Genomic DNA, 26,949 nt, shown 5'->3' on the forward strand with positions numbered 1-26,949 from the left:
AGAATGGGATAGTGACTGCACACAATATCTGGTTTTAGAACCATCTTCTCACTATCTTTCCACATTAACTTTTCAGAATCACCATCTGAGATGCAAAAACTTTGTTTTTAAGCTGAAGAATGCAGGGAGAGATGGACCTCTTCTGCTCTGGCCAGCAGGTTTCTTTTGGAGGAAGTTGACAGGAAAACACATGGAGAAAGATGGCAGGAAAACAATGACAACAATGGTTGTTCTGACACAAGTATCAAAAGCACTTTGCAGAGAAACTTGGCTTTCTAGCAATATGGGAGAGAACAAGGACCAATTTAACACTGAAGTTTGCTGATTAATGGATAGGAGAAATTCAAATGGAGTTCACCTCAAACACTCAGCTGGCAGCTGATGTGAAGAAAATCAGCCTCAGTACTGCAGAGCTGTCAAGGAAGACTCTCTCAAGTTATTGCTATTGATTTGTAGGAACATGACAACCTGTGCCTTGTGTCAAGGAGTCTCTGGTTAGGGGTATAACAGATTCTGGTGACTTAACTGGGGAATATTCTCTACAGGACAATCTGTAGTAGTAATTACACCCTATCTTGCACTACAGTAAACACATCATGACTAAACATAAAGACCACAGAACTGTGGCAATCCACTACAAAATCAGCAGAACAATGTTTGGAGGTTGGGAAGAGGGGATCAGTTTCTTTGTTTTGGGGTTGTGTGTTCTTTGTTTGTTGCTTTTTTCTTTTTAATAGGAAAAAAAAATCAATGCAAGTACAGAGGAAGCTGACAGAACGGACAATGGAAGAGATAATACTATAGCAATAAAAAGAATAGTTCTACACACAATAAAAAAGGCACTGAAAATGTGAGTCACATTAATAGAAACTACATTATGCAAATAGTCTGCTATTCCTGTTTCATTCATCAACTTGGGAAACACAGATATTAGAAAGCCTCTAGAATACTACTGATTTTCATTAGACAAAAAGTCACTTCAAAGATTCAAAGCTTGCTAAATAGGATTCAGTTTTCTACAGCTTCTACAGCTTTTCCATACACAGATATCTAAGAGATCCCAGATCAAATCAGCCTCAGCTACCTGAGGTAGCTCACAGGTACCAGCTGGATCAGGAGTCCAGAGCTGGAACTCTTCTGTTCTTCTTTCTCAGACCCCAGCAGAAGGTGAAGGCTGAGACTGATGGAGCTGCACAAGAGTATGTGCACTGTGCCCGAGGTGACAGTGTGCGCCGTGCTCACACAGCTCAGGCGACAGTGTGCGCCGTGCTCACACAGCTCAGGTGACAGTGTGCACCGTGCACACACAGCTCAGGTGACAGCGTGCACCGTGCACACACAGCTCAGGTGACAGCGTGCGCCGTGCTCACACAGCTCAGGTGACAGCGTGCACCGTGCACACACAGCTCAGGTGACAGCGTGCGCCGTGCACACACAGCTCAGGTGACAGCGTGCGCCGTGCTCACACAGCTCAGGTGACAGCGTGCGCCGTGCTCACACAGCTCAGGTGACAGCGTGCGCCGTGCTCACACAGCTCAGGTGACAGTGTGCGCTGTGCTCACACAGGTCAGACTCCAAGGAGATGCAGCCACATCATTCACAACACACAGGCACCAGAAATGAAAAGTTTGTGCAGCCAGCACATCCTGCCATCTCTGTCCCTTCCCTCTTTAGCTGCTTGCTGGATCAAGCAGTTTAAAGAAGATATCTCATATCTAATCATAATACTAAAAAAAAATATGCTTTCACTTCTTTAATATAAACTTTAACAACAGAAAAAGCAATCTTTTATTTGGCTGATTTTAGAGTAACTCAGTAGTCTCAACAGAATGAATCTTTCAAAAGTCTTTTTCTCTAGGGAACACAGGTGAGAGCAGGGCTCTCACTGTGAAAGTAAACTCATTCACAACTACAATATTCTCTTCATAATGAAGTTAAACACCAAATCAAGGAACTTAACTAATACTTCCAGGAAAAAAAATCTACACCAAAAGAAAAAGTTATGACCAAATCTAAAATTAGAAAAATTTAGAAGTGAGAGGAACTTCTGAGTTCAGGTCAGTAAAATTAAGTTCTTCATCTTATCAGAAACTTTTGCTGACTTTATGCCAAGTTATATACAACTACTGCTACATTCCTTTCCAATCAGAAACAAAATCTGAGATCTAATCTGCAGAAAGGAGAACAGAGATTTTAACAAACAGCATTGTCAACATCATCCTTAAAAGTAAGTAACTTGCCCAGTATTTCTCTGCAATTTTTCCCCTTCAGAACTCACCTTGATTTATATAGCACACTGTATAGATTCCCAGGGAAATTACCTTGGTGCACGAATGAAACATAGCAAGTGTAAAGAAATCTGTAATTAAGTTTTTTAAAAACTCATCCAGCTCCCATAAAGAATCAAAATGAGTCTACAGAAAACTCCAGTAAATGAGCCTCAAACCAGTCCATGGGTGCACTTGCATAATTTGGCATTTGTATTTAGTTTTTGTTAAGTGCATTTTGCAAAGCTGACAGGTGCTTAATTGGCCTGAGTACAAGACAGTCCTGAATATCAAGTGACTCATTCAGCAAGAGCAAAAAAAGGGAAAAAAGAGGAGTGAATTGCACCAGAGCATCTAAACCAGGCATATGTCAGTCTTGCTGAAAAACCCCAGCAGAATGCCCATGGAACATTAGGAAATTTTAAATGTCTCAGTGCAAAATCACTTTAAAGGACCCAGCACAAGCCACAGCAACCCAGAGTGCACTCCTTGAGTCGCAGGTGAGGAGCTAAGTCAGAGCTGCACAGCCCCTGCCTGGATTCAGAGCCTTGTTATCCTGAGCAACACCAGCACTTCTCAGCTGCAGGACTGGATACAAGATTAGCCCAGAAAATGAGATCAAAATATCAAAGACCAAACAAAACACACTTTTGTTCATTCTGGAGTCAAAAGGATCAGGAGAAGAGTTCTGGGACACAGAAACTGGGAATTATAACAAAGTCATTTTGATCTCGAAGGTGGCATGGACATCATCAATTAATCACAGCTTCTGCTTCACTAAATATTCCTTAAAGGAAGAGGAAGAAAGAAACTGAATAGGAAAGAATTATGAGGGCTGTCAAAAACAAAAGACAATAACATTCAGCATTCAGTGAGTATTAATGTGGATTGGGAATCTTTTTCATTTTAACAATTCTCACGATAAATAACTCTTGCAAAAAACTTCAATTACTCTTCTTAAAATTACACTGATTTTGTTCCCTGGGATAGAAAAAATCATCATATTCTCAGTCATTTTTGTGCTTCAGTATGTAAAGGAACTTTCATCTATAAAGGAACTTTCATCTATGTCTTCTCATCCCACTTTCTTCAGAATTTCCTTCCTACTCGTTGTAAAACTGTTCCCAGACATTACAGACCCTTTGTAACACACACAGCATTCAGCCTTGCTTTACACCAGTACCATGTACTTTTTCTTTTTTCCACAGGGTTACAAACAGTCAGACACTCAATGGCTAAACACCTAAGGAAAGTCTAATGACATGAAGAGAAAAAAAAAACAGACTCAGAAAGAAAATACAAAGGAAAAAGCTTGAAAGCTTGGGTCTTTTTAGAGTAGGTTTCCTGATTCTGGAAAGCACAAATCTTTGTCACTTCAATAGGTCATCTCATCTTTCCATGCTTCAGACTCTGCAAATTAAGGCAGCTCTTTGTTAATTCACTGCAGTGTTACAAAATTTCATGAACTTAGAGCATCTTATACAGCATGTCAGATTCTGCTTGTAATAAACAAGCTCTACTGTACTTTTTCAAAGTAATTTCAGAAAAGACACCTTTAGAGATCCATACTTAGTCCCTGCTGTAGTTACCTCAGAAGGTTCTTAGTCTCTCTCCTGATATTCCCCCAACAGAGACTGCCACAGAAATTTGGTGGTGATAGAGGGACCCTCACTGATGTTCTAATTGTTTTCATCAGCTTCTGACACTGCTGATAACTGCTTTGAAGGACACAGGACTTCTTTATCACCAACAAGTGAAAGATGCAGAGAAGCATCCTTCATTTTTTCAGTCTTTATTTTACAGAAAGACCTCAAATCCAGAATTCCAGTACAGCTTCACAAGAAATATTACCAAGAAATATTATTGATCATTTTGCAGATCAGTTGTGTTAGAGCACAAAAAAACTGCAGGAGGGGCAGCAAAATTGTTACTGCTGTTGATAAAAAGAAGGAAAAAAGACAAAACCTGTCCTGCCTCTTCCCTCTAGACTTCCTATCCTACTTCCCTTCCTATTCCTACTTTCTTGAGACATGGAAATCAGTAACAGCACCAAGTGTATTATCAAGACAGGAGGTAGAGAGCATTGCCAGTTCTCTGTGGGGTTTGGTTTTGTTTTGGCAGTTTTTTGTTTGATTTTAAATTCACACACACACAAAGAGTAAAAGCAGATAACTGCTAAATAGGGAGCTCTGCAGCAGGCAGGCACTGGGGAAATGGGATATGAAAAAGAAAGGGCCAGAGAAGTGTCAGTAGTATAGTCAGAAAAATGTAATGAAAATCAAATTTAAAAACATCATTAAAACTAAAAGCAATATTGTAATTATTAATAGAAGTGCAAACAAATATATCTTTTTTTCTAGCAGGCAGCCAAAAAATAAATAAACCACTTGAGATATAAAAATATGATAGCAAAATTAAAAATGTTCTGTTTTGTAGCTGATAATTTATCCACTTTAAAATTTAGTATTCAACATAAGCTATGTCTTTTGCAAATATATTCTGTAAACTTCTGAAGATGTCTGAAGGATCAGTGAAACTATGGAGAAGCAGCAGAAATTCTGCATGACAAATGCACAATTCACAGAGGAGCCATTGATGCCAAGTGATGCAGACTCAAAACTCTCATTCCTGCTCCAGCAGCTCTGCAGACCATGCTCAGTGAAACTGCTGCCTGCCCAATTAACATCTTATTTTATTGTCTCAGCAGGGAAAAAAAAAAATCACTGCATTGCTGCTCTTAAAACACAGAAATAACCTCTTCCTACACCTCAAAATATGATAGAAATGAACATAATTTGTTACTCAGGGATATTACTAGATACAATAAAGGGCATTCTGAACCTCTATTTTACACATCAAAATGCTGAGCCATTGCATATTCAAAGGTAATAAGCCATTTTTTAATTTTTAGGATGCTTTTGGACCTTCCACTAACTACAGAGACCATAGGTTTATAAAATGCTTATCAAAATTAAATTCCCAAACTGAAAATGAGCAGGCTTAGGTTAGGGGTTAGGTAGAAATTGTTCCCTGTGAGGGTGGGGAGGCCCTGGCACAGGTTGCTCAGAGCAGCTTTGGCTGCCCCATCCCTGGAAGTGCCCAAGGCCAGGTTGGGTGGCGCTTGGAGCAACCTGGGACAGCAGAAGGTGCCCCTGCCCATGGCAGGGAGGATGGAATGAGATGAACTTTAGGGTCCCTTCCAACCCAGGCCATTCTGTATTCCCACTCTTTACACTGTACTCCAGAATCAATGATTCTTGCTATCCCACTGATAGCAAACTCATGTAAAAATTCATTAATTTCTTTAAAATATCTTCCTGAAATATAAGAGAGTTAAAAACTAGGATCTGGTACTCTAGTCCCATATCACAGTTACTCTTGTATTCACTGAAGTTCTTGTCTCCCTTCCTGACAGTAAGGTTATGAGTACTCAAAAAACAATTACTAAAATCATATGTACAATTTTGAAATTAGCAATAAACCACCTATTTAGCAATTGTAACCCAGGGACACAAAAACTTAATGGTGCTGGTTTTGAAATACTCAAAGAAAAAGCAGTTTGCCACATTCTGAAATACTCTCTAATCCATCAACCAGTTCTGCAAGTAGTAGTAACAGAACAGAGAAGTGGTCTGAAAAGCTCCTTCCAATTGATTTACATCTTGGGAAAGCCAAAGAAACTCAATCTTCTTCTGACTCAAGATCTCCAAGAGAGGAGATCAGCAAAGGAAAAGCTTTCTCAAATCAGTCACTTGCACAATTTTAATTTCCTCAAATGGACAACCTCTCAATTATATTTTTCCCCTAATTTCTCACTTTTTCTTACTTCTTGGCAGTGTGAAGGATGTGCTGGCAGGATGTGCTTTTAACAGTAAAGAAATCCTGAGCTCTAGGTAAACCTCCCCACTGAGCATTTGAGTGAGTCAGTCTGTGCAGGACATCACAGTGCTTTCCTAGAACTCACTGTCAATATTTGGAAACTAAAACCATGCTTTTTATTTGCATTTAGTGATTCTACCGGGAGGTAGTAAATTATCTTTCTGTGTGCTGTCATGGCTTGTCATTTTTAAGCTATAAAATCCATCTCCACCTTATACATGAAAAGAAATCACTAATGTATCAAACCTTGATATTAGTTGGAATACAGTCCTAGCCTGGAATTTTCAAAGCAGATGAAGTAAATAAGATTCAACACTGAAAGGAAATCACAGTAATTAATACTTCTAAATGACTCTGAAAATTTGAATCTTCATTTTTCCTTCTTCTGAAAATGACAAACTGTATACATTTATGATTTTACAATACCACTTACCTTCAGTAAAAGGCTATAATTTGTTCTCTGTTGCACACTAAATACCTTTAAAATCAAAGCAGAAGACTTTTAACTAGAAAACTATTAAATATTCAATGTAATTTTCTGCTACAGCTCGAGTCAAACATGACTTGAGTCACATAGTGCTGGCTTCCAATTTATAAATCCTTTTAGCAGTGTTATATAAACACAACAGAAAGTGATTTTCTCCAAGTATTTGTACAGTAATTCCTCTGAGGAACAATAAGAGAGAGAATGGAACCAGAAAACACGTGCAAGTGTTAATAACTGGCAGATTTACAAACATGAAACATCCTACATGCTTATTAAAAAATCATTTCAATGACAGCTATTACACCTACTACCAAAAGCACTTCTAATGAACCAGAGACTGTCAGATTATTCCAGCATGGCAAGAGGATCATTTAGGGACTAAAGCAGAAAGACAAAACTGGCTGAAGCCAAGGAGAGACATGTAAAGCTTCTTCTAGCACACAAAGCCACAAGACTTGTCCATTAGCTATCAGGAAAACTCCTGCCATGAAAAATTCTCCAGTCTTCTCCATAGAAAATACCTTCTGGGTTTTTTCCAAAAATGGTAGTTATGACCAGTTATTCAGCACTTTTAAAAGTTCCAGGGTATGAATGCGAATCAGAATTCATTAAAAAACCCTGAGATGGTTTCAGGCATGGCCTATTGAAATGCACAGCATCACAGAGTGGCAGCAAACCCACCCAAATCTCCAGCCGTCACCCAGGAGTTTCCACCCCTCAGAAAGCTTGTTATGGATCAGCACAGGGAGCGTGTGCAGCTCGCCAAAACAACGTGTTTGTAACAGGAGTGTCACACCCACAGGCAGGGCAGGCCAGCAGGAGCTGAGCTGCTGAGGGAGCAGATGCTGTTGGGAAGGTGACATCCACACACAGCTCTGGAGCACGGCTGCCTTGGCAGGGCTTGTTTTGCTGGGGGGTTTGTGGGGGTGCTTTGTTTGTTTGTGGTTTTGTTTGCTTGTTTCATTTTGTTTTGGTTTTTATTTTGTGGTAGGGTGTGGGGGTTTTGCTGGGTTTTTTGTTGTTAGCTGGTGTATTTTGGTTGTTTTGTTGAGCCTTTAGAAACAAGATCTAGCTCTAGTCTGAGCCCATGGATTTACACGCCCATCCAGAGCCAGACAGCATGAGAGGTGCTGTGGGAGCAGAGGTGCTGTGGAGGCACACTTCCCAGTTTAGTGCTACCCAGTCTGCACCCTCAGAGAGCTCCAGAAGATGAATCAGAGCCCAGTGTGCAGAATTCATTCTGAAAGTGCACATCTGAACCCACACAGTTCCTTGGAGACACACTGAGATAACCATCCACACACGACCTCAAGCTGGGAGACATGCTGGTACCACAACCAACCTGAGAACTTTGAAATATGAAAAGCAAGTCTTTCAAACAGGAAATTAAAAGTTATTTGCAAATGAGGATGCTCTAACACTGCTGAAAAGTAAACTCGAGATAAGTAAGGTATTAACACTTGAGTACATAAAGGGACCTAACTGTCAGAAAATGGGAAAACTGCAGAAAAGGACTTGAGGATTAGTTTAGCCAGGAATTAAAATATAAATAAGAACGTGACAGAGGAACACAGGGACACAGCATCTGGGAACAAATTAGCAGGAGTGCCATCCATACAGATTGCACAGTATCCATTCTGCTGTAATAAGCACTGGTGAAGATTCTCAGCAAAAATGCTCTGCCCAGCTTGCCCACATTTCATTAAATATACCCAGCCACTGTAGAGAATCTAGCTCATAAATCAAGATGCAAAGAGATTTGGAAAACTACTTATAAGTGAAGTTAGAAAGTTCTGTATGGTTTACCCAGGCTAAAGAACAGTGGCATTTTCTGGTGGGTTAAAAATCCTCAACAAATGAATAGCAACATTTGCCCTTGTGTCCACCATATATGCATCAAAAAATATCAGCACTTAACTTGCAGAAAAAGTTCACATTCCCTGTAAGGATATATAGAGTTAATGTATGAGATTCATACTAGCACAGTTAAGTGCTGGAAGATGCAATCAAGGTTACACAGATTCCTTTATTACCTTACTTCAGGAACATCTAAACAAACACTCAGCTGGAGATGCTGCTGTTTATAGATGGATCTCACACTGAAAATAGAAGAGATGAGCTATTGAGACCCATGCCAGGTGCACATTTCTATAACGTCACGATTTCTGTAAAAAAATACATTCTTGATGTTTTATTTTAGTGTGTGCATACATACAAGCACAGAATCAGGATAAGTTTGTAATACTAATTTATTTTCTAATTTGCTTCTATAAAAATGTTATTTTCTAATTTACTTATATAAAATATTTACTTAAATAATAATGTCCAATAAATTATACATTTATTGGACATTATTATTTATTAAGAGAACATAATAATTCTCAGAGAATGCAGTTTACCACTCCTTTGGTACATTTAGGCAGCTTTGCTCGTGCACTTACAGTGAATTGGAAGCAAGGAAGGTTACTGTGTACTGTGCATCACCAAGTATCTCACCTGGGGATTTAGTTATTACCATGCCCTTCCTAAATCTTATATCAATGCCTACAGTTAAAACTTCTGAGACTCCCAAATTCTTTATCAAACAATTTAGTGGTGAAATCCAGCCTAGGTCTACAAGTTAAAACACAATTATCAATTAATCTCTAAATATAGAAAGACTATTAAAGAACCAGCTGGCATTTTAAAATGATGAAAGCCAACACTGTTCTTTGGCACAAGCTGCTCATCAGCACTAGCTGATGTTGCTAAGCTACTGCTGCTGCCCAGTTAGTTACACACCATCAGGTATTAAACTCATGCAGGCCACTAGGCTGCAGGGAAAAAAAAGAAAAAAAAGAAAAAAGGAGGAGAAAAACCCACACCCAAAATGTAGTCTTACACCAGTAAAACTCATAAGTCCTACCATCTGAGTCTATGAAGTGCAGTCTAGCTTGTGTCCAAAAGAAATGATATACAGAGAAAACCGATCAGCCTTTGGTGCTGTTTTAGAGTCCACGTCATCTTTACTTGCCCTCTTAATTTACTTCAACCTCCTTTTGCTATCACACAGAAAAGTTTTTATTGTTTTGCTACAATGTAGATAAGTTTTTGTTATATACCTACATTTTGATGAGTGAATTTTTATTTTTGTCAAATAAATTTTTCTATAAAAATCAGAAGGATACTCTGCTTCTGTGGGTCAGTGGAGGCAAATGGAAGAAACTGGCAGAAAGGATGGTCATTTTTCTGGCAGTAAATTAGAGCCTATGAAGATAACATTGTTTAGTATGTGATCACTGTTAAAAAAAAAGTCTTCTGAGTTTCTGGCAGTTTCTATGAGATTAGAGTAGCAGCCCTCTCCTAATTCTTTCATCACTGATTACACTTGGGATTTGCAGCTTTCAAACCCAAATCTGCTCTTACTCTTGAGCAGCCCAGCCAGCCCAGGTAGCACCATTACTATTTAACAAACTTGGAGAAGACTCCAAATATCTCCCTAATCACAACATCACCTTCACAGTGCTTTTTCTCAAGCTTGATTGCATTTTTATTTAGGACATTACTTTCACACCCTTAGCAAAGCTGTGCTGTTTGGAAGTCAGCCTTTAACTGTGTTGGTGCAGGAGGAGATAATTCTATTGGTAGAAGACAATTCTGACCACTAAATAATCCTGTCCTTTCCATCATACACTAACTTTCCATAAGCACTAACTTCATGCCTGTGATGTTTCTTCCCTTCCTCATACAATTCAGCTAGGAGGAACATTATTAAGATCAACTACAAATTGAATGTTTACTGTTTTGGGGTTTTTTGGTGGGTCTAGTTTTGGTTGTTTCCCTGAGGTGACTGCATAACCAGTTAAAAAACTACACAGAATCATATTTAACCATTTTTAACTCTCAGTCAAGAATCAATTGGATTCTGCAAACTTTCCTCTGATCAACACTTTCTACAAAAGAGCTAAATGAGAGAGAGCAGAGGAAGAGATCTCAGGTCTACAGCAGTGACAGAAAGGCAGGAGGAGTTTAATTCACTGAGGGAAGGGACCCTTGGCTGCATTCAAGCACAAAGGTTACTGGGAGCTGGGAGCCAAGGCAACCTGACAAAAGCACCGGGCACAGCTCCCAGCTCAGTACAGCAATTGGAGACCCTCACTTCCACAGGCAGAAAGGTCACTGTCAAAACTGTGATATTATTACCTCTCCAAGGAAAAGAATTTTCTGGATCTCACTGCTTTTTTTCCTTCTGAATAATTGACCTCCATTTTGTAGGAAAACAAACAAACAAACAACCCCTACAGGCAGTACATCCTTGAAAGATCATCTGTCAGCTTACCCTATTCTAGTTTGTTTCAACACCATATTATGAAATCCCCACAATATAGATTTAAAATTCAAACAACAACAAGCAAAAAAACCCAAACAAAAACAGACAAAAAAATCCCCACTAAGCAAAAAAACCCCAAACAAATGAACAACAAAAAGTTCCATATATTTGCTATTCCACAGGATTATAAACTGTGAATCTATATCTCAACTAATGCTATATTACAATCCTGGATTTCTAGGAAATATTCCTTGCATTATCTGCTGGCACATTCCTTAAAGCCTTGCTACAGACCACTGGGTCAGTGAAATGACTGAATTCATTGTCCTTGCAACATGCTCTAGTTACTTTTAAAAAACATGGGTAGGTTCAGCTAGAAAAGTTTTAATTTCTCAGGCAAAGAAGGGCAAGAACTATTCATCACTATAATGTTTATTAGAGTTCCCTCAGCGTGTTTGTACAACCCTGTTATCCAATGGTGGGGCATATTTAGAGCTTACTAAAGTAACAGATCATCACTTGTCAGATGTGGAAACACCGAGGGAACAGATAGCACATTTCTTAAGAAAGTTCTTTGGGGATTGAGGAGGTGTGAATCTTGTCTGAGAACACACTATTTGCTTATTCTCATCTTCCCACTCCTCCGGCATTTCAAGAGGCAACTGGGGAAGCAAACATTTCTCCCATTTAAATGACCAAGGGATTCTTTAACAGACACCAAATAAATTGATTTTTAATAAATTTTATTGCCTTACACTGAAGTTAGTGTCTGCTTCTGAGAAATCCAGTAAATCACACTGCACCCAACTACAACTTTACAAACTAAAATAGCTGTATGAGGTATCCTTTCCCATGCTAGAGAAACTACCTTCTCTAATATACAAGCCTACCTTTTCTTTCTCAAGCTATTCACTGGCAATTTAATTGGAAAAGAAAGGAACCCTTTTCTCCAGATCTGTTTGTAAAATGACAATATTTCATCTCTTTCAGGATGATCTCCTCAGAAAGTATTTTTTACTTCATCCAAAGTACTATTTTATGTATTTATACCATTAAACCTCTCATGTCCACCAGAGTCTACTGATTAATGCAATCATTGTGCATTATTGTTAATCCACAGGCTTCTTGTGGGCTTCAAACAAATATAATTACACTGACTGTTGAATTCTCTGCTTTCAGAAAACAGAACACTTCACAAAGCCTCATATTTTTAAGTAGAAGCTTTCCACATCCTATTGACCTTTGGCACGTCCTTTGGCCTGAGCTGTAAGTCAGAACTCCACACCCATCAGCTCTGTTTGGTGCTGCTGAGCTGCCAGCAGGGCAGGATTTGCTGGAACCCTCCCAGAGCCACCCCTGGCTGCTCCTACAGTGTCCCAGGGAGCAGGGCGAGCCCTGGCAGGTGAGGCTGGGACCCCTCTGCAGCAGCTGGGCACTCCTGAGACCTTCCCTGACACTCCTGCCTTACAGGGGAACTTCCCGGCCAGATGGCTGAGACAGATCTTCAGCAATGCATTGCCATGTTTTACCCAAAACCAAAACAAGCTGCTCCTGACATTGGTCTCATTTACCTTCTCAAACTCAACACAAGAATTACATCAATAACAGCTAAACTGTCTAAAACACTGATTCCTGAGGCTGGAGGCAAAGGAGGTCAAAAGGAAGTCTAACATTTTTGATGTTATATGGTTAACAGACAGAAGACACCAGAAGCATTTTTAGACCTTTCTGAATCAGGTAAATAGCGTATAAAACATTGCTCTAATTTCTACACAATCTAGTTTTAGTTTTCAAGAATTTGAGCTACTGCTCATTACTACAGCATTCCATTTGGCACCAGATTCTTTTTCTTCATTAAGTCAAATACAGCAGATCCAAGGAAATATACTGTTTGGGGACTCCCATATAGTTCCTAAATATGATATACCTAACTATAAACAAAAAAAATCTAATTGATTTTTATTTTCCAGAAGCTCTAAATGTTAGTGCATATAGAATTACTTTTCCATAGGTAAAATTCTTCACAGACCTATATTGTTTCATTGATGTTGTATAAATCAAATCAGACACTGATGAAGGGAAGAAATCTTCAGAATCCCAAAATAACCAACCTCCAAAAATAAAAATAAAATTGCTTTTTGCCGAAATATTCAAGATTGAAAAGTAACTGTAACTCTTAAATTGACTCCTTTTTCCCCCATTATTTCTTATCTTCTCTAATTTTTCAAAATAGGTTAATTAACAAGATAATTACTTCTGTAGTTATAAACCAAAACAGCTGATTGAGGCAAAACCTTAAGCTAGCCCCAAACAGTTCATACTGGAAGGCAACTGCCAGGACATGAGAAGGAACTATCAAGGGGAAGGACACTACAATTTGCCTAGTGGCAAATTCCAGTCCCGCAGGCACAAAGGGTATTGCTGCAGGGGAAAGTGCAAGGTCAAAAATAGAAAATAAATTCTTTCTGCTCCTGCCCATTACTTCAGGTTCACAAAGCAGTGACGGGTGTGACTGAACTCTTCAGACAAGTCTCACCTAGGACTGGCAGCTCCTGTCCCTGGGGACCACTTTCCCTAACAGCTGGTTTGATATTCCATCTTTCAGACACTTGGCCCACAGGAAGAGAAAATCCACCAGTTCCAGAAGTGAGGTCCAAAGGAAGCTGCCAACTCCTTCCAGGGAATCACTCCCCTAACTGATGGATTTCCTCTTCAGCTAAAAACCAAGCTCTGTTAAACCACAACAGAAGGTCAGCGAAGGAAGATGAGCACATGGCCTCTGGCAGACACCAAATGCCACCAGATATTGGTTATCCTTATTATCTGTGCAACACTTTGTTTGTACTGGCATTATTGCTTTTACAGTAAAGGTTCTTCTCCACTCAAAAGGCAAATATTACATGCCAAGAGAAATGAGTCTGTCAAGCCACAGTGTGAGTATTTGAAAAGCTCAAAGGAAAAGCTGCACTGAAGATTTAAACTACTTAGGTGGGAAAGAAAATATTTACTGAATTAACACGAACTTCAAAAACAGACAGCAATGTTTTAGTATTGTTCCTAGTCACTACTTATTGTAGTGATATTTCACAGGATCTCAAAGTATGGTCTGACTGTGAAGCTTTATTCCAAATTTCAAAAGGAATGAAGGAAAATTTTTAAGGGAGGAAAAGAAGTTTAAACTATTATAAATTCCTTAGGCCCAGACCAATATATGTCACACAAGAATAAACAGGACAAGAGTTGCCTGTTAGGAACTCCTTAAAAAAGCTAATGTCTCCTCTTGCACCAGAACAGATGTGAAAAATTGGTGATGTGAAAGACTTCAGCCTACACATTAAACCTGACTCCTACCTACCACAACATTACTTCTGTCCTTCTCAAAGGACAACCATTGCTGGTTTATGCATAAAGGCAACATGGACAAGTTGTTAATATCCCACCCAAAGTGTGCAGTGCTGTCAGGCAGACAAAGTGCACCTGCCAGCCCACCTGTCCTGCCCTCACTGGTTTCATTCCCTCTGGTTCCACACAGCAGGTTCTGTGCTAGGAGGGGCACAGGTGCATCAGAGAAATCGTGTGGTGCAGCTGTAAGGGAGCCCTGCAATTACAGACCCATGGTAATGTGTCTCCAGGGCCTGAGCCATTATCCTACATGCATTTTTCTTCCTTCCTTCCCCACAGCCCTCACTCCAGTGGTGTTTTGTGGCTTGCCTTGTATTGGTTTTAATGTTACTTTGAACATAAAAATTATTCCTCATACTCTGTTGTATCTAAATAAATCTCCACTCCCTAAGCCAACATTTTTGTTGCAAACTCAGAAATATTCTTTCTTGATGCTCCCTTTTACTCTTTAAGTGTAATGAAAATTTATTTTACATGAAAACTCTATTTAAAACCACTGCAAAATGAAAACTCAAATCTAGAACTTCTTGAATTAACATTCCTTTTTGGAAAGCAGTTTTCAAGGCAGAAAGGACTACAACAGCATCCATTTGGTTTATTCTCATTTGCAATAAACACAATAACCTTTCAGATACAAATCATGTCTGTATAGGCAAGTAAGAGAAAGCTCATCTGTTCATCTAAAGATCCCACACTTTCATTAGGAGTTTTCTAAATGCATTTTTGTTTTCAGCTCACAAACAGAAAAACTGAAACTCGCCACAAGAGTGTGTAAGTGGTCCTACACACCCCCAGAAAACGTCTGTTTAGAAGGGAACATGTAAAGGGTCAAGTGTATAGTTTGATACACTGGATGACCTGAGACACATAAAACAGACTGAGTTCCCTTCGCATCAACACAAACACAGGACAGCAGCCTTTGCACTGGAGAGTGGAATTATTTTTTCTTTTAGCCATATATTTCACAAGTTTTCAAAAGGTTTTTTATTTAAGCCTCGGGAAAGATAAAATTTCTTTGAACTACAGCTAATTTCAAGATATGACAAAACCACTTTCTACCGATGTTATTTCCAGAATGACACAGCAATGTCACACATGTTCACAGCACCATCAAAATTCTTGATGACTGTTCACAGAGTCAGAACTTGAAAACCTCTTATTTTAGTAGCATTAGTCAACAAATTATTCCACTATTTTAGTAGCATTAGTCAACAAATGTTTCCACTGCTCTAACAAAGGAAAACCATTGAGTTTAACTGTTCTGACAGAACCCTGCTCACTAGAATGCATTACAGGGAGATAATGACTTGTGTTTATTATTGATAAATCAGGTTGTCCCTTGGCTCTTTACATTGAATGCTCAATACTGGTTTGGTGGTTTGTTTGTTTTGTTTTTTTTAACTAAAAAGTAATCTTAATTTCTTTAGCAAACAAAAAAATCTGTCACATCTGAAAAATAGCTGCAAACACAATTTTTCACACAGATGAAAAGAGTTTTTTCCCCTGAAGAGAGTGAATACAAAAGTGACAGCATAAAGCTACATGTTTATTATCTCTCAGTGCCTCTGGATTAAGTGTGTTCAGTTTAAAACCACCTGTTTTTATCTCTCTGGCACTGAAGGCTTATCTAGAATCTTCAGATTAAGCCATGCTCTTTTCTGCTAAAACAGTAGCAAAAAAATCTCATAAGTACATTATACCCCACACACGAAAATAATTCTGCTGAGATTGACTCTTTGTAAGTGACAGAAATAACAAACCTGCATAGTTATCAGTGAGGACATTATTTGCTGGTTCTGCAGAACAGAAATTACTCATGATGATGGCTTCTAGAAAGAAGGAAAGTTCATATTCAAAACTGAAAGCAAGTTTGCAAAGTAGAGTAACTCCTACTTTGTAAATTAGACCCAAAAGTTTAAAATTGTGCTGCTGTTTCAACTACCCAAGTTTAAATCAAGCTGTTATAAAGATCAGAAATCCAAGTGTTAAATCCAGTTTGCCTCCTTTAAGCAAAAATACATATTCTTCAAAGTGTTTACATTTTCTTATTTTTATCAGAATATGAAAATAAAACCAAACAAAACCTATAATAAAACCAAATAATACACTTTTTGGAATATTATGAAATTATTCAATTTTTTAAACCGCAATCTATTGGAAAACAATGTCTCAGTATAAGTGATGCAGCAGTAATTCCAGTAAGTATTTCTCATTTACTGCAAATTAGCTCCAAAGTACTCCACCCACTCAAGGCCCTTAAAAGTAACACACCAAGCACTGGCATCTGCTCCTCAGAACTGGCTATTTTAATCTGCAGACCTGCATCAAACCATCAATGTAGATGTAACCAGGATGGAGGAAAATTCTGCCCAGCACAAAGCATTTCTAGCCATTTCTAGGGAGCTCAGATCCTCTGCACAATACAGGAGCTTTCAGATTGGCCTCACAGGTTTTACCTGAATTACCAAAGAGCAAATGGAACATGAGCAGATCTGTTTGCAAAAGAATCTGGTCTTGAGAACATCCACACCAAGCACTCAGTGGATGAGTGACTATTCACACAGGCTCCAGTCTGGCCAGAGATTTCATCCTCCCAGCAGATTCCATTTGCTCCCCCAGCTCATCCTCTGGCTCCATTTTATCCCCAGGAGCAGAGTCTGTGTGCCCTGAGAACACTCCTGGTGAGCAGGAGCAGTGAGAGGGAGCACACACACAACCAGAACTGCAACACTGACATGGACACATCCACAGACCACCAAAACCAACAGTGACAAAATAGACTGGGGACAGGACTGTCACCCTGCAGGACTGCAGTTTCAAACTGCACAAGCAAGAGCTTGTGAAGGAATTATCAACATAGTGTCCTTACAAACAGATTGTAAACCCTCTATTTATGGGGTAGACACAGTGATTCTGTGACTTTGCCAAAGATGGAAGACCAAGCTTTGGGGGATATTGATCTTAAAATGTTGCCTGCACGTAAGCTAGGATGCTCTGAATGTATAAATATTCCTCAATTATAAATTCCCTAGGTTTGTCACATTTGCATAACACTCCTTTAAAGCAATGTGGTTGCTCCCAAAGAGATGAGGTAATGACCACACCACCTGCTACTCTAGAAAGAGTAGCTTTCTCTAAATACACCACTGAAATCGTTATACTCCTGTAAGTTACATGTTTTCAGGCAGTTCCCACCTTACACAGTCCCATTATCTGTTCTGCCCTTGGATCCCAGAAGGCACAGGAGTGAGCAGAAAAATGAATTGTGAAATAATAGCTAATTAAACATGATAATTCACAACTCATTCCTTTAGTAAGTCACAACATAAAACTAAAACAAAGGTAATAAGTTCAGCAGCAGCTGCAAATAACTACATTATTTACCTTAGAAATTCCCACTTCCACCAAGGTACTTAGCTCTGTCCAAGTTTCTCAGTAGACTTAGCCTGTTCCTCACACCTAGTTCTCATAACTTCCTGAGCAGTATTTACTGTCTTTTACACCAAATGCTCCAGCATTAAAAAAAAAAATGGCTGGAAAGGACAACCAGTATCCAGGAAAAATATTTCATTCCTAAAGAAACTGAGACATACACCTGTCTTTCTGCTACAGACAAAAACAAAAACAAACCCACAACAAACTAACTAAAAACTGTATGCTGACAACAGTATGAGACTTACTTTAAAAAAATATTTTTATTCTGCAGTCTGGCTGCCTACAGAAATATAAAGGCTTCAGAATACAGGTCACTTATAATAATTGGGATTAATAAAAACGATGCTATTTCTTCCCTACAGACTGGACACCTCTTGCTTCTTATCATAATTATCTTTGCTTTCTTCCACTACTCCTTCCTGTAACACAGGAAGTTTTTAAATTAAATTGCTCTTAAGGCTAAGGCAACAGAACATACTCAGAAGCAATAAAAGCTGATGTGCCTCATGAAACAAATAATGTTGCCTCCCATGAGTCTGCTACTCTCTAGTGCACTGGAGACAAAAAAATCTCAAGGTTGTACTTAGCCCCAAATCCTCAGAAGCTACAAACAGTTATTTTACCAGGCACAGTTCAAAGAATTAAGAAGGAATGCCTGTGTCTTTCTAACTGTCCCTCTGTCCAGCTGATTTGCTATCATTCCATCAGGATATGGAAACAACACGTTCACCCTGTTCCAAAGCCCTGCCCGACCACAGACTCCACAAAGCACAGAGGATGCACACAAGGCCTCTCAGTTCTTGTGTTCTATGACGTGTATGAGCTCCTCCTGTGCACCAATGCCAAGGTTCAACTGGCATCTATTAACAGCCTCATGGGTTTTCTGGGTTGGATGTTTCTGGGTTTTCTGTCAGTCACACAATATTGTTGGGATGTACAAACCAAGAATGCTAATACAATTAATAATGATCCATCACAGACAAGGCACATTGCAATCCTTGTGCATTTTGTGAAGGTGAGAAGCAAGCCTGTGCAGGTGGCTGGTTTTTTTTACCAACACTGTGTAGTACAACACACACCCCAGCAGGCTTCCTGAGACACAAAGTACCAGACAGCTGACCTCCTTCCACAGGCTGCTCACATTTCAAAGCCCTGACAAACTTGCAAAAGGAAGGGAAGAGGTGGCTGAGGCGTTAGCAAATCCAAAAAGAAGTCAGAAAAAACGCAGGGATGGTAGTTAATAAAGGATACAGTGGTACACAGTAACAGATAATGTCTCAAAGAATCAAAGTTCATGTAATTCTTTTGCAAGTGTGTATAACTGAAGATTTCAGTATTTGTAACTAAAACTGAGACTGCACCTTAAAATTTCTAATTGAGGAGTTACCAGTCATCAATCAAACTGGTAGTACTACTTCTCAAATGTATCATGACAATGAGCAGGTTTTATTTTGTGACTATCACAGGGGCAAAAACTACCATGACTGATTAGCCAGACTGTGAAGAGGCAAAAGATTACCAAGTCACTTGTAGGATTTTTGAAGTGATCCATTTCCTGGTCTTCTAAATTTCATCAAATTGAAACAAGGAACATCAAAGTAACTGTCCTAGCGAGTGGATGCATCATCTTTCAGGAATGACATAAGATCTTCAACAGCCACATAGAGAAATCAGTTTCATTTGTTCCCCAGGCTTGACTATTTGATAATCTGCATTAGAGGTCTGATAAGTCTCCCAAAAACTTTCTGTGTGGAAATTTATCTACCCAATTTCCCAACCAGCAATACAAACTCCTCCAAAAAAAGCCTGAAAGGAATATTTAGAGGTATAGAACATTTGCTGAACCAGCAGCAAACTTCACAGAATAACAAATTGTCCACAACAAACTAATCATCATGGCTATGTGCCATTATAGGGTACCACATTGCTAGAGTTTCATACCTCCTTGAGGTTTTCTTGGACACAGCTCCTCTAAGCACTGACTGCTCCTGGTCCTTGCAGCAGCCATCTGACTCCAGATCCCACCAATCCACTCTTTTATACCACTCTTCTTACTGGCTACAGGTGTGGCCTGTTAACATCAGGCCTGCTCCTAATCTTTAGTAATTGGTCCAGCTGCAACTCTTTAGGGGATAAGATTACATTCTATGTTCTATCCCCCTACAGCTATGAGTCCACAGATTTGGAATCTGCTACTAGAACAATCCTCTGCAGAGAAGGGATCTGGTCAGATGCTCTCACCCAAACAGAGTTTCCTCCAAGGAAGCTGCAGGCTGAGCTCTCAGGCAGTGTGTGTTAACCAGGAGTACACAAGCAAGCAATCCATACTATGGCTTCTCATACTCCAGAGAGGATCCAGAGCTCTCATAGAGCACACTCAGAAGCACAGGGGACATTTGGTGAAAAACCACCTGATAACCACAGAGTTGGAGTTCCATTTCTACCTACAGCAGGTGGACAGGAAAGCTGCCCTCGAAGTCCTAGACATGAAATGATCATCTCCAAGACAAATAAACAAATAAATATGTTCCAGGTTGTCCCAGTTCAGTGAACACTGGATCACACCACAGGAGCAGTGAGGTTCCTTTCTCTCAAGGAGCTTGACTTTGCTTTCACAGTCACACTGTTGGCAAGAGGCTTCTCATGCAAACTTAAAGTTCCTTGCCCCAAGCTACAACTATCACTCTACTCCTCCTGACTATCCACAGGCAATAATGGAAAACACCAGAAGAAGACAGAACAGGGGATAGGAGGAAGGAAAAAAGCAAAACCAAACCCTTTAGCTGAAATGGACAAAACCACAACTGCTAACAAATTATCTTTATTGTCATCTCCCCTTCACTTCCACAATGATTTTGTACAGGAACATCCCAGGACAAGCTGCTGCATGTGAGGAACAGCCAGGGTCACAGACAAGTAGAAGTTTTTGAAAGTTAACTCCTTTAAGCACCACCTCAGGTTTTTAAACCTATTTTGTACAAAGTCATAGAAAATTACAGAAAAGACTTCTACATTCAGCTTTCTCAGTTAATAGACAAGTATATAACATATTTCCCATTTTCTATAAAAGAAAAGTTGGGTTTGAGTTCACACCAACAATCTCCCTTTATATCTGTTACCTTTTTCAAAGAACACAAAAAAGCAGATATTTTATGAACCTTGAAAACATTCTACATTAAAGATGCTTTTAAGCCAGAAGAATTGACCTGCTCTGAACATGGGATATGGATGAAAAGAGGCACAGTTGAGAAGAAACTTAATAAAAAGGAAAGGCAGCACAAGATCTTCCAGCAACACACTTCTACACAAGAACATAACAACTGCCAGGTAACCATACATAAAAAAGGAGATAGAAGAATACACAGCAATTACTCTAGTGCCAGAGTAATTTTAGAAACCTGGATAATCTTATGATTTAGTTTACTATTTTAATAATACTTTGCTGTACTAGAGAGAACTCTGGTCTCTAACTAAGCCTGGTAATTTTCTTAAATCAAGATGATGGAGGGGTAGCAGGATAAACATCTTTCTGCAAACTTCTAAATAATTTGAAGAAATGACTTCACAAAGTGAGATTTGCTTTTGCAGTCACACACCCACAGCTCCATAGCCTGTGGTTTACTGCTGTCCCAACACTGACAGGAACCATGAACATCACTGAGCAGCAGCATTTCCTTCAATCTGGGCATGCACACAACCAACACACTACAAACTGGCATAGGGTTTGCATCCTAAAGGGGGCACAAATATTTCCTCATATTCAAGCAATTTGGACCTACAGGAGAGATAAATAACCTTGTCACTGCTCATACTTCCAGTGATCTGCCATAATTTTGAGACCTTTCAGAATTAAAATGGGGCTAGTACTCTGTTCTTGATGTTCTTAACAGGATCAAAGACACTTATGCTCATTTCCCCTATATGAAAAATCTTTTCTTTTACCCAGTTGAGAGAATGTGAAGAAGAAATCACCATTTTCTCAGGAAACTGCAATGGGAACAAGCTGCCAAGCATTTCAGCACACAGATTGCAAGGTCTTGCCAATGAAAGCTGCCTATGCAGAGAATTAACCAGTACCTGCTTATCTAAACCTCAAATTTCCTTCTGCTCAGTGTGAGGTTGACTCTGATTAATTGCCTTAAAAATGTCTTAATACAAAATATATGAAGATACTCTTTATCTTCCTAATCTTTCCTATGAAAGATAAAGTGTTTAAGGTATGGGATGATGTTTAAATAAGCTCTGAACTCTTCAAAGTTTTATGGAAATTATGGTGCCTTGTTCTTTAAATAAGCTCTCACTTACATGGTCACTTGATTTGATTTCAAAAAGAAAGTGAGAAATCAGAACCTTTCCTTGCATTTAATTACAGAACTTTCTGTGTGTCTAATATGCAGCTTGATTTTGAAATTTTTTTCAACCAGCTAGACTGTTACAAACACTAGGAAATTATTTTCAGAAACATTTGAAATACTCTTAACAAATTTTTTTTAAGCTTTCATTTATATTGACAGGTCATTTGGTGTCAAAACCTGCTGAGAAGTATCAATGCCAAGACTACTCTCTGTTAGGATGTGCATTTCTAATGACTAAAAACTACAGTATACCACATAAACACACAACAAAATAGATTCAGAATTTCTACTTCAATATCAAATGACTCAGTTATTTACTTCCAAGAAGTGAGGGGGAAGTTGTGTGAAGGCAGTGAATATCTATGTCTGATTTGGCACCAAATAAAGAGGGGAAGGACAGTTCCATTCTTTTTCTTTCATGTTGCTTAAACCCACCTGTATTTATTTCTTTAACTGCATTTCATAGAAGCAAGCTAAAGACTGTTACTCTTCCACAGAAACATTTTTCAGCTGTGAGTGATGATATATTTAGTGTTTGTGAAATCCACTAAATACCTCAAAGGGCTTTTAGAAAAGGCTGTGTAATCAACTAACTAGAAAGTTCTTTAGGGCTCATCATGCTTCAAAAACTGCTCTATTTTCTCTTAGCTCTTGAGACTTAGAGGTAAGGATAATAGGAGGAAACTAAGTTTATTCTAATGCTCAGACAGATAATTTATAAGGTAGAATTATTTTTTCAGAAAGTAACTCTTAGTTTAGGAAACAAGGTACACCTGTCTCATTCTGATAGCACAGGAAAATAAGGCCTCTAAATCAGCAGTCCTGCAATTCCCTGAGCCTTCCACCCGTTCTACCCCAGGCTGGAATCACAGGTTTGGTGTCTCTGGTGAGCAACTAGCATGAAATCTACGTGGGAAACACATTTGCTGTGAAATACACAGAGAGAAGAGTAGGAAACATCCACAGTAAGGGAAGCAGCCTGTCTTGGAGCATAACAACAACTACCAGAAGTGTCTTTGCACACAGAACACAGGAGGTGGGGAAAGGTGCCATTGAAAAAGTTGTGTTTACCGAAATCCACAAGCAGTTGTGCATATTCCTGCTCACTCTGCCAAGGTAAGAAACAAAGGCTGCCTGAGCTGTGTTGGTTTAGTAGCACATTAATATGTAAGCAGCCAGATTCTGAACCTAAAACTCACATCTCATCACAACAAATAATTGCATATTATCTTGCAGAGGATCCAATTCAATAGAATGACTATTACAACATCAATGTTATTAGTGTAAACTCATATTTCTTTTCAAGACTAGAATAAAATACAACAAAATCAAGAAAGATATCTAAATAATTAATCCAGAACGGGTCTTCTGCTCTGAGAACTCAGGAAAAAAAAAAGTAATATTCTGCATAAGAGTATATTAAATCGTTTAAGACTTTTTAAAAATTACACTATTTCTACCACATGCTCAGAACTAAATAACCCAAAATATTTTATCTAACTGTTCTGGTTTCTAACAAGCACGTTTGAAGTTGAAAACTCCCTGGTCCGTTAAAAGAGCTGAAGAGACATAATTGAAACCAGTAACGCATTAAATTAAATGGAGCAAATCTTCACCAATAACACAGAGTCTGTTACCAGTGCCCTCAGAAATGCCTAATTCTTCATAAATGTCAAGCCCCATTTCACTGCTTATGAGAAAAACTTTCATGAAGCAGGATTATCCTAATGTGTCCATGTGTGCACTGTGCCCACACACAGATGCAGCCACTCATGATCAGCACTAAATGAGACCACCTGAGTCAAGACTATCAGCTCTGGGTTTTCCGGTTTTTTGTTTGTTTTAAATTTGTGCTAGCTGGACACAATGGAAAGTGAACAAAGATATCACAAAGGAATCAGAAGAACCCCAATTTGCGCTCAGAACAAGCTTTTCCCTCAGACCGGCAGCCTCCCCTGGGGCGAGCCCCAGCCTCCCTCAGGGCGCTCGGGTGCCCCACAGCCCCGGCCCTCCCAGCCCTGCCGGAGCACTCGCGCTCTCCTCGGGGAACTCTTCCATGCCGTGTGTGTACCTTAAACCCCACTCCTGCTGTGCTCGTCCCGTTTGGTCACCTCCAGCACCACTTGGCTGGTGCCTCAATTTGCAGCCGCGCCAGACCCGAGCGCCGGCCGCGTCTCAAGGTGAGCCCAAGTCAGCGCCGGTGGAACGGGCACCGGCGGCTGAGCCAACGCCAGAGGCTCATTTGCCATCCCAACTTTCACCCGACGCTGCTGATAAAACCAATCCACCTTGGCCAGCCCTTCCAAAGGGGAGGTGGAAGAGCCACCGCGCTGCTGCCGGGCCGGGGAGCGCCGTGGCCGTGCAGAACACGGCGCAGCGGATCGAGGAGCTCACCTGCCCGCCTCAGCGCGGGGAGGGCGCCGAGGCCCGCGACCGCCGCCCGCGTCCCACCTGTCGGGCGGCCGAGCATCCCGCAGGCGCCGGTCCCGCCCGCCCCCCTCCCGCGCCCCCCGACTCACCGAGAAGCCAGCCCAGAAGGGGCAGGAGTGGCGGACGCGGGCCGAGGTGGTGAGCGCCAGGGCGGCGAAGCTGACGGCCACGATGAGGCAGCCGAGCACCATCTGCGTGACCCCCAGGGCCAGCATGGCCCGCGAGCGGGCGCGCTGCTCGCGCAGGCGGGACAGGCTGCGGGACAGCGCCGTGGGGCTGAGGGAGCGCGCCCCGCCGGGGGCCCGCGCCGCCCCGCCGCCCGCCGGCATCCTCCGCGCGGCCCCGCAACGCCTCCCGCCGCCCCCGCGCTCCGCGGGGCAGCCGGGCGCTGCGGGCACCGCGGCGCATGGAGGAGGAGCCGCCCTGCGCCCGGAGCGACCCGCGCGGCCCCGGCCGGGGCACGGCGGGCGAGGGGCAGCCGCCGCCGCCTCCTCCGTCCCCGCTGCAGGCGCGGGGCGGGGGGGGCAGCGGGGCTGCAGCGCGCGGGCGCGGCTCAACCTCAGCCGCCGGCGGGGGCGGCCCCGCTCCGGCCCAGCCCCGGCGCCGCTGGCCGGGCGCGCTCGCTCGGGAAGCGCCCCGGCCCCGCCGCGGCTCCCGCCGCTGCCGCGGAGCGCCCGAGCCCCGCTGGCCGGCGCCCGCCGCTCCGGGAGGGGAGGGGAGCGGGGGAGGGCTGAGCACGGCCAATGGCGGGCGGAGACAGCGGCCGGAGCAGCGGCGGCGGCCGCCGGCCCTGCGGGCTCGGAGATGTGCGAGGCGGGCGGCGGGCGAGGGGCCCGGCCCGAGGGCCCCCTGCAGCCGGACGGCGCCCGGGCAGCGCCCCCGAGCCGGCCCCGCTCCTGCCGCCGCGGCCCTGAGGGCAGAATCGCTCCCACCTGCGCTTTGTGAGGCACCGGCAGCCTCCCCCCTTGCTCTGTGTGCTCCGGTCCAGCGGCGCAGGAAGGGCAGGGCTGGGTCTTAGGTCTGTGCACAAGGCATCTTAAACGGTTTTTATTTTTTGGGGTTTTTTTCCTCAAAGCAAACCGTAACCAGGTCTAAGGCACAGCATCCCCAGTAGCAGAAACATACGAGGCTTCTAATTATATAAACTTCCCAGCCCTGCTGCTGCTGCCAGCGGGGTCTAGCATGGTAGGGCTACCCACAGCACCTGAAGCCACTTTTCTGCAGAAGGGAAATCACAGCAATTAGGTATCAACTGCAAACAGCTTGGCCTACTCATGAAAAACACACAAACAGAACCCAAACCCCAGGTAATCATCTCTATAGTGCAGGATGCTATAGTATAACTACACTGCAGTATATACTATATACTATAGTATTACTACACTGCAGGATAGTTTCTGTAGTAAAACCATGCCAAGATTAACATGTTTGTTGCACCATAATCTGCTCTGCTAAAATAGTGGTTTTTTTAAATACAGGAATTGTTACATGTAGTCTACATATCTGTAATTCTGTGATATTCATTAAAAAACCCTCAACTTCACAGGTACACCAGGCCTAAAACTTTGTATTTGATGTTCTTTTCTTTTCTTTCAGGAACTTTTCTTAGCATTAAATTGTTTCCTGGGGAGGTAGTAGTGAGGAAGTGTGCCGTGACAGCAAAGTGTCAGAGTAGGTTCCCACTCTTCATACAATATCCAGATGTTTTACTGCACCAGAAGAACCAAAAAAAACTTGCTGCTTTCAGCTTAATTCAGTGTCTGTGTCATACAACATCATAGGATGGCAGTTGCTGTCACCCCACATGGCTGAAATACTGCTCCAGCACATGTGCAAGCCATATTTTAATCAGAGACAAATGCACCTGACAAAACTCTACACTGAAGAAACAACCATTTTGCTAAAAGTTTTTAGTCAAATGCAGAATGTACTACATTAACATTGCTCATAATCAGAAGAAGAGTTAGCTTACAATGACATAGTTAGACCAGGCCTGATAACAAATAGGAGTCAGCTGGAAACAGCACACCACTACACATTCCCAACTGATATTCCCAAATTGGCTGCTGGCACAGGTGTGCTACCTCCCACCTGAAAGCCCAGGCAGAACAGATAAATGAAGGCAGGTGGGAATATATGGCTATAGATCACACTGAATTTTATAGTTCACACTAAAACTAACATCCACTTATATTTATTTAAGTAGAACTATTTGCTGTCCAACATTGGAAACATTACTTTGAAATGTCTCTTGCAAAGTCAAGGAAGAGTCTGTGTTCCAATTTTCTGCCAAATAGAGTGAAAGGTTCTAGCAAAAAGAAACAAAAGCAAAGCCCAGATGCAAACTGAACCTCTGCAGTCTCCATGATTAAGTAGCTCATTCTC

The 26,949-nt window shown here is 41.3% G+C and overlaps 1 protein-coding gene across 4 annotated transcripts in view; it reads right to left on the reverse strand.

The window, feature by feature from the left end:
- The window catches only part of FAM189A1 (family with sequence similarity 189 member A1), an 88,554-nt gene extending 63,714 nt beyond the window's left edge, over positions 1-24,840 (reverse strand). For 3 of the 4 annotated variants that reach the window (XM_030954910.1, XM_030954911.1, XM_030954909.1), the window contains exon 1: positions 24,654-24,819. In XM_030954910.1, the coding sequence (XP_030810770.1) occupies positions 24,654-24,779 (126 nt within the window). In that variant the 5' untranslated portion in view covers positions 24,780-24,819. Of the gene's footprint in view, positions 1-24,653 lie in introns of all 4 variants that reach the window. The other variant, XM_030954912.1, reaches the window with a different exon arrangement.
- Positions 24,841-26,949: the final 2,109 nt, after the last annotated feature.

Source organism: Camarhynchus parvulus, chromosome 10, assembly GCF_901933205.1.
Source record: "Camarhynchus parvulus chromosome 10, STF_HiC, whole genome shotgun sequence".
Classification (NCBI taxonomy): Eukaryota; Metazoa; Chordata; class Aves; order Passeriformes; family Thraupidae; genus Camarhynchus; species Camarhynchus parvulus.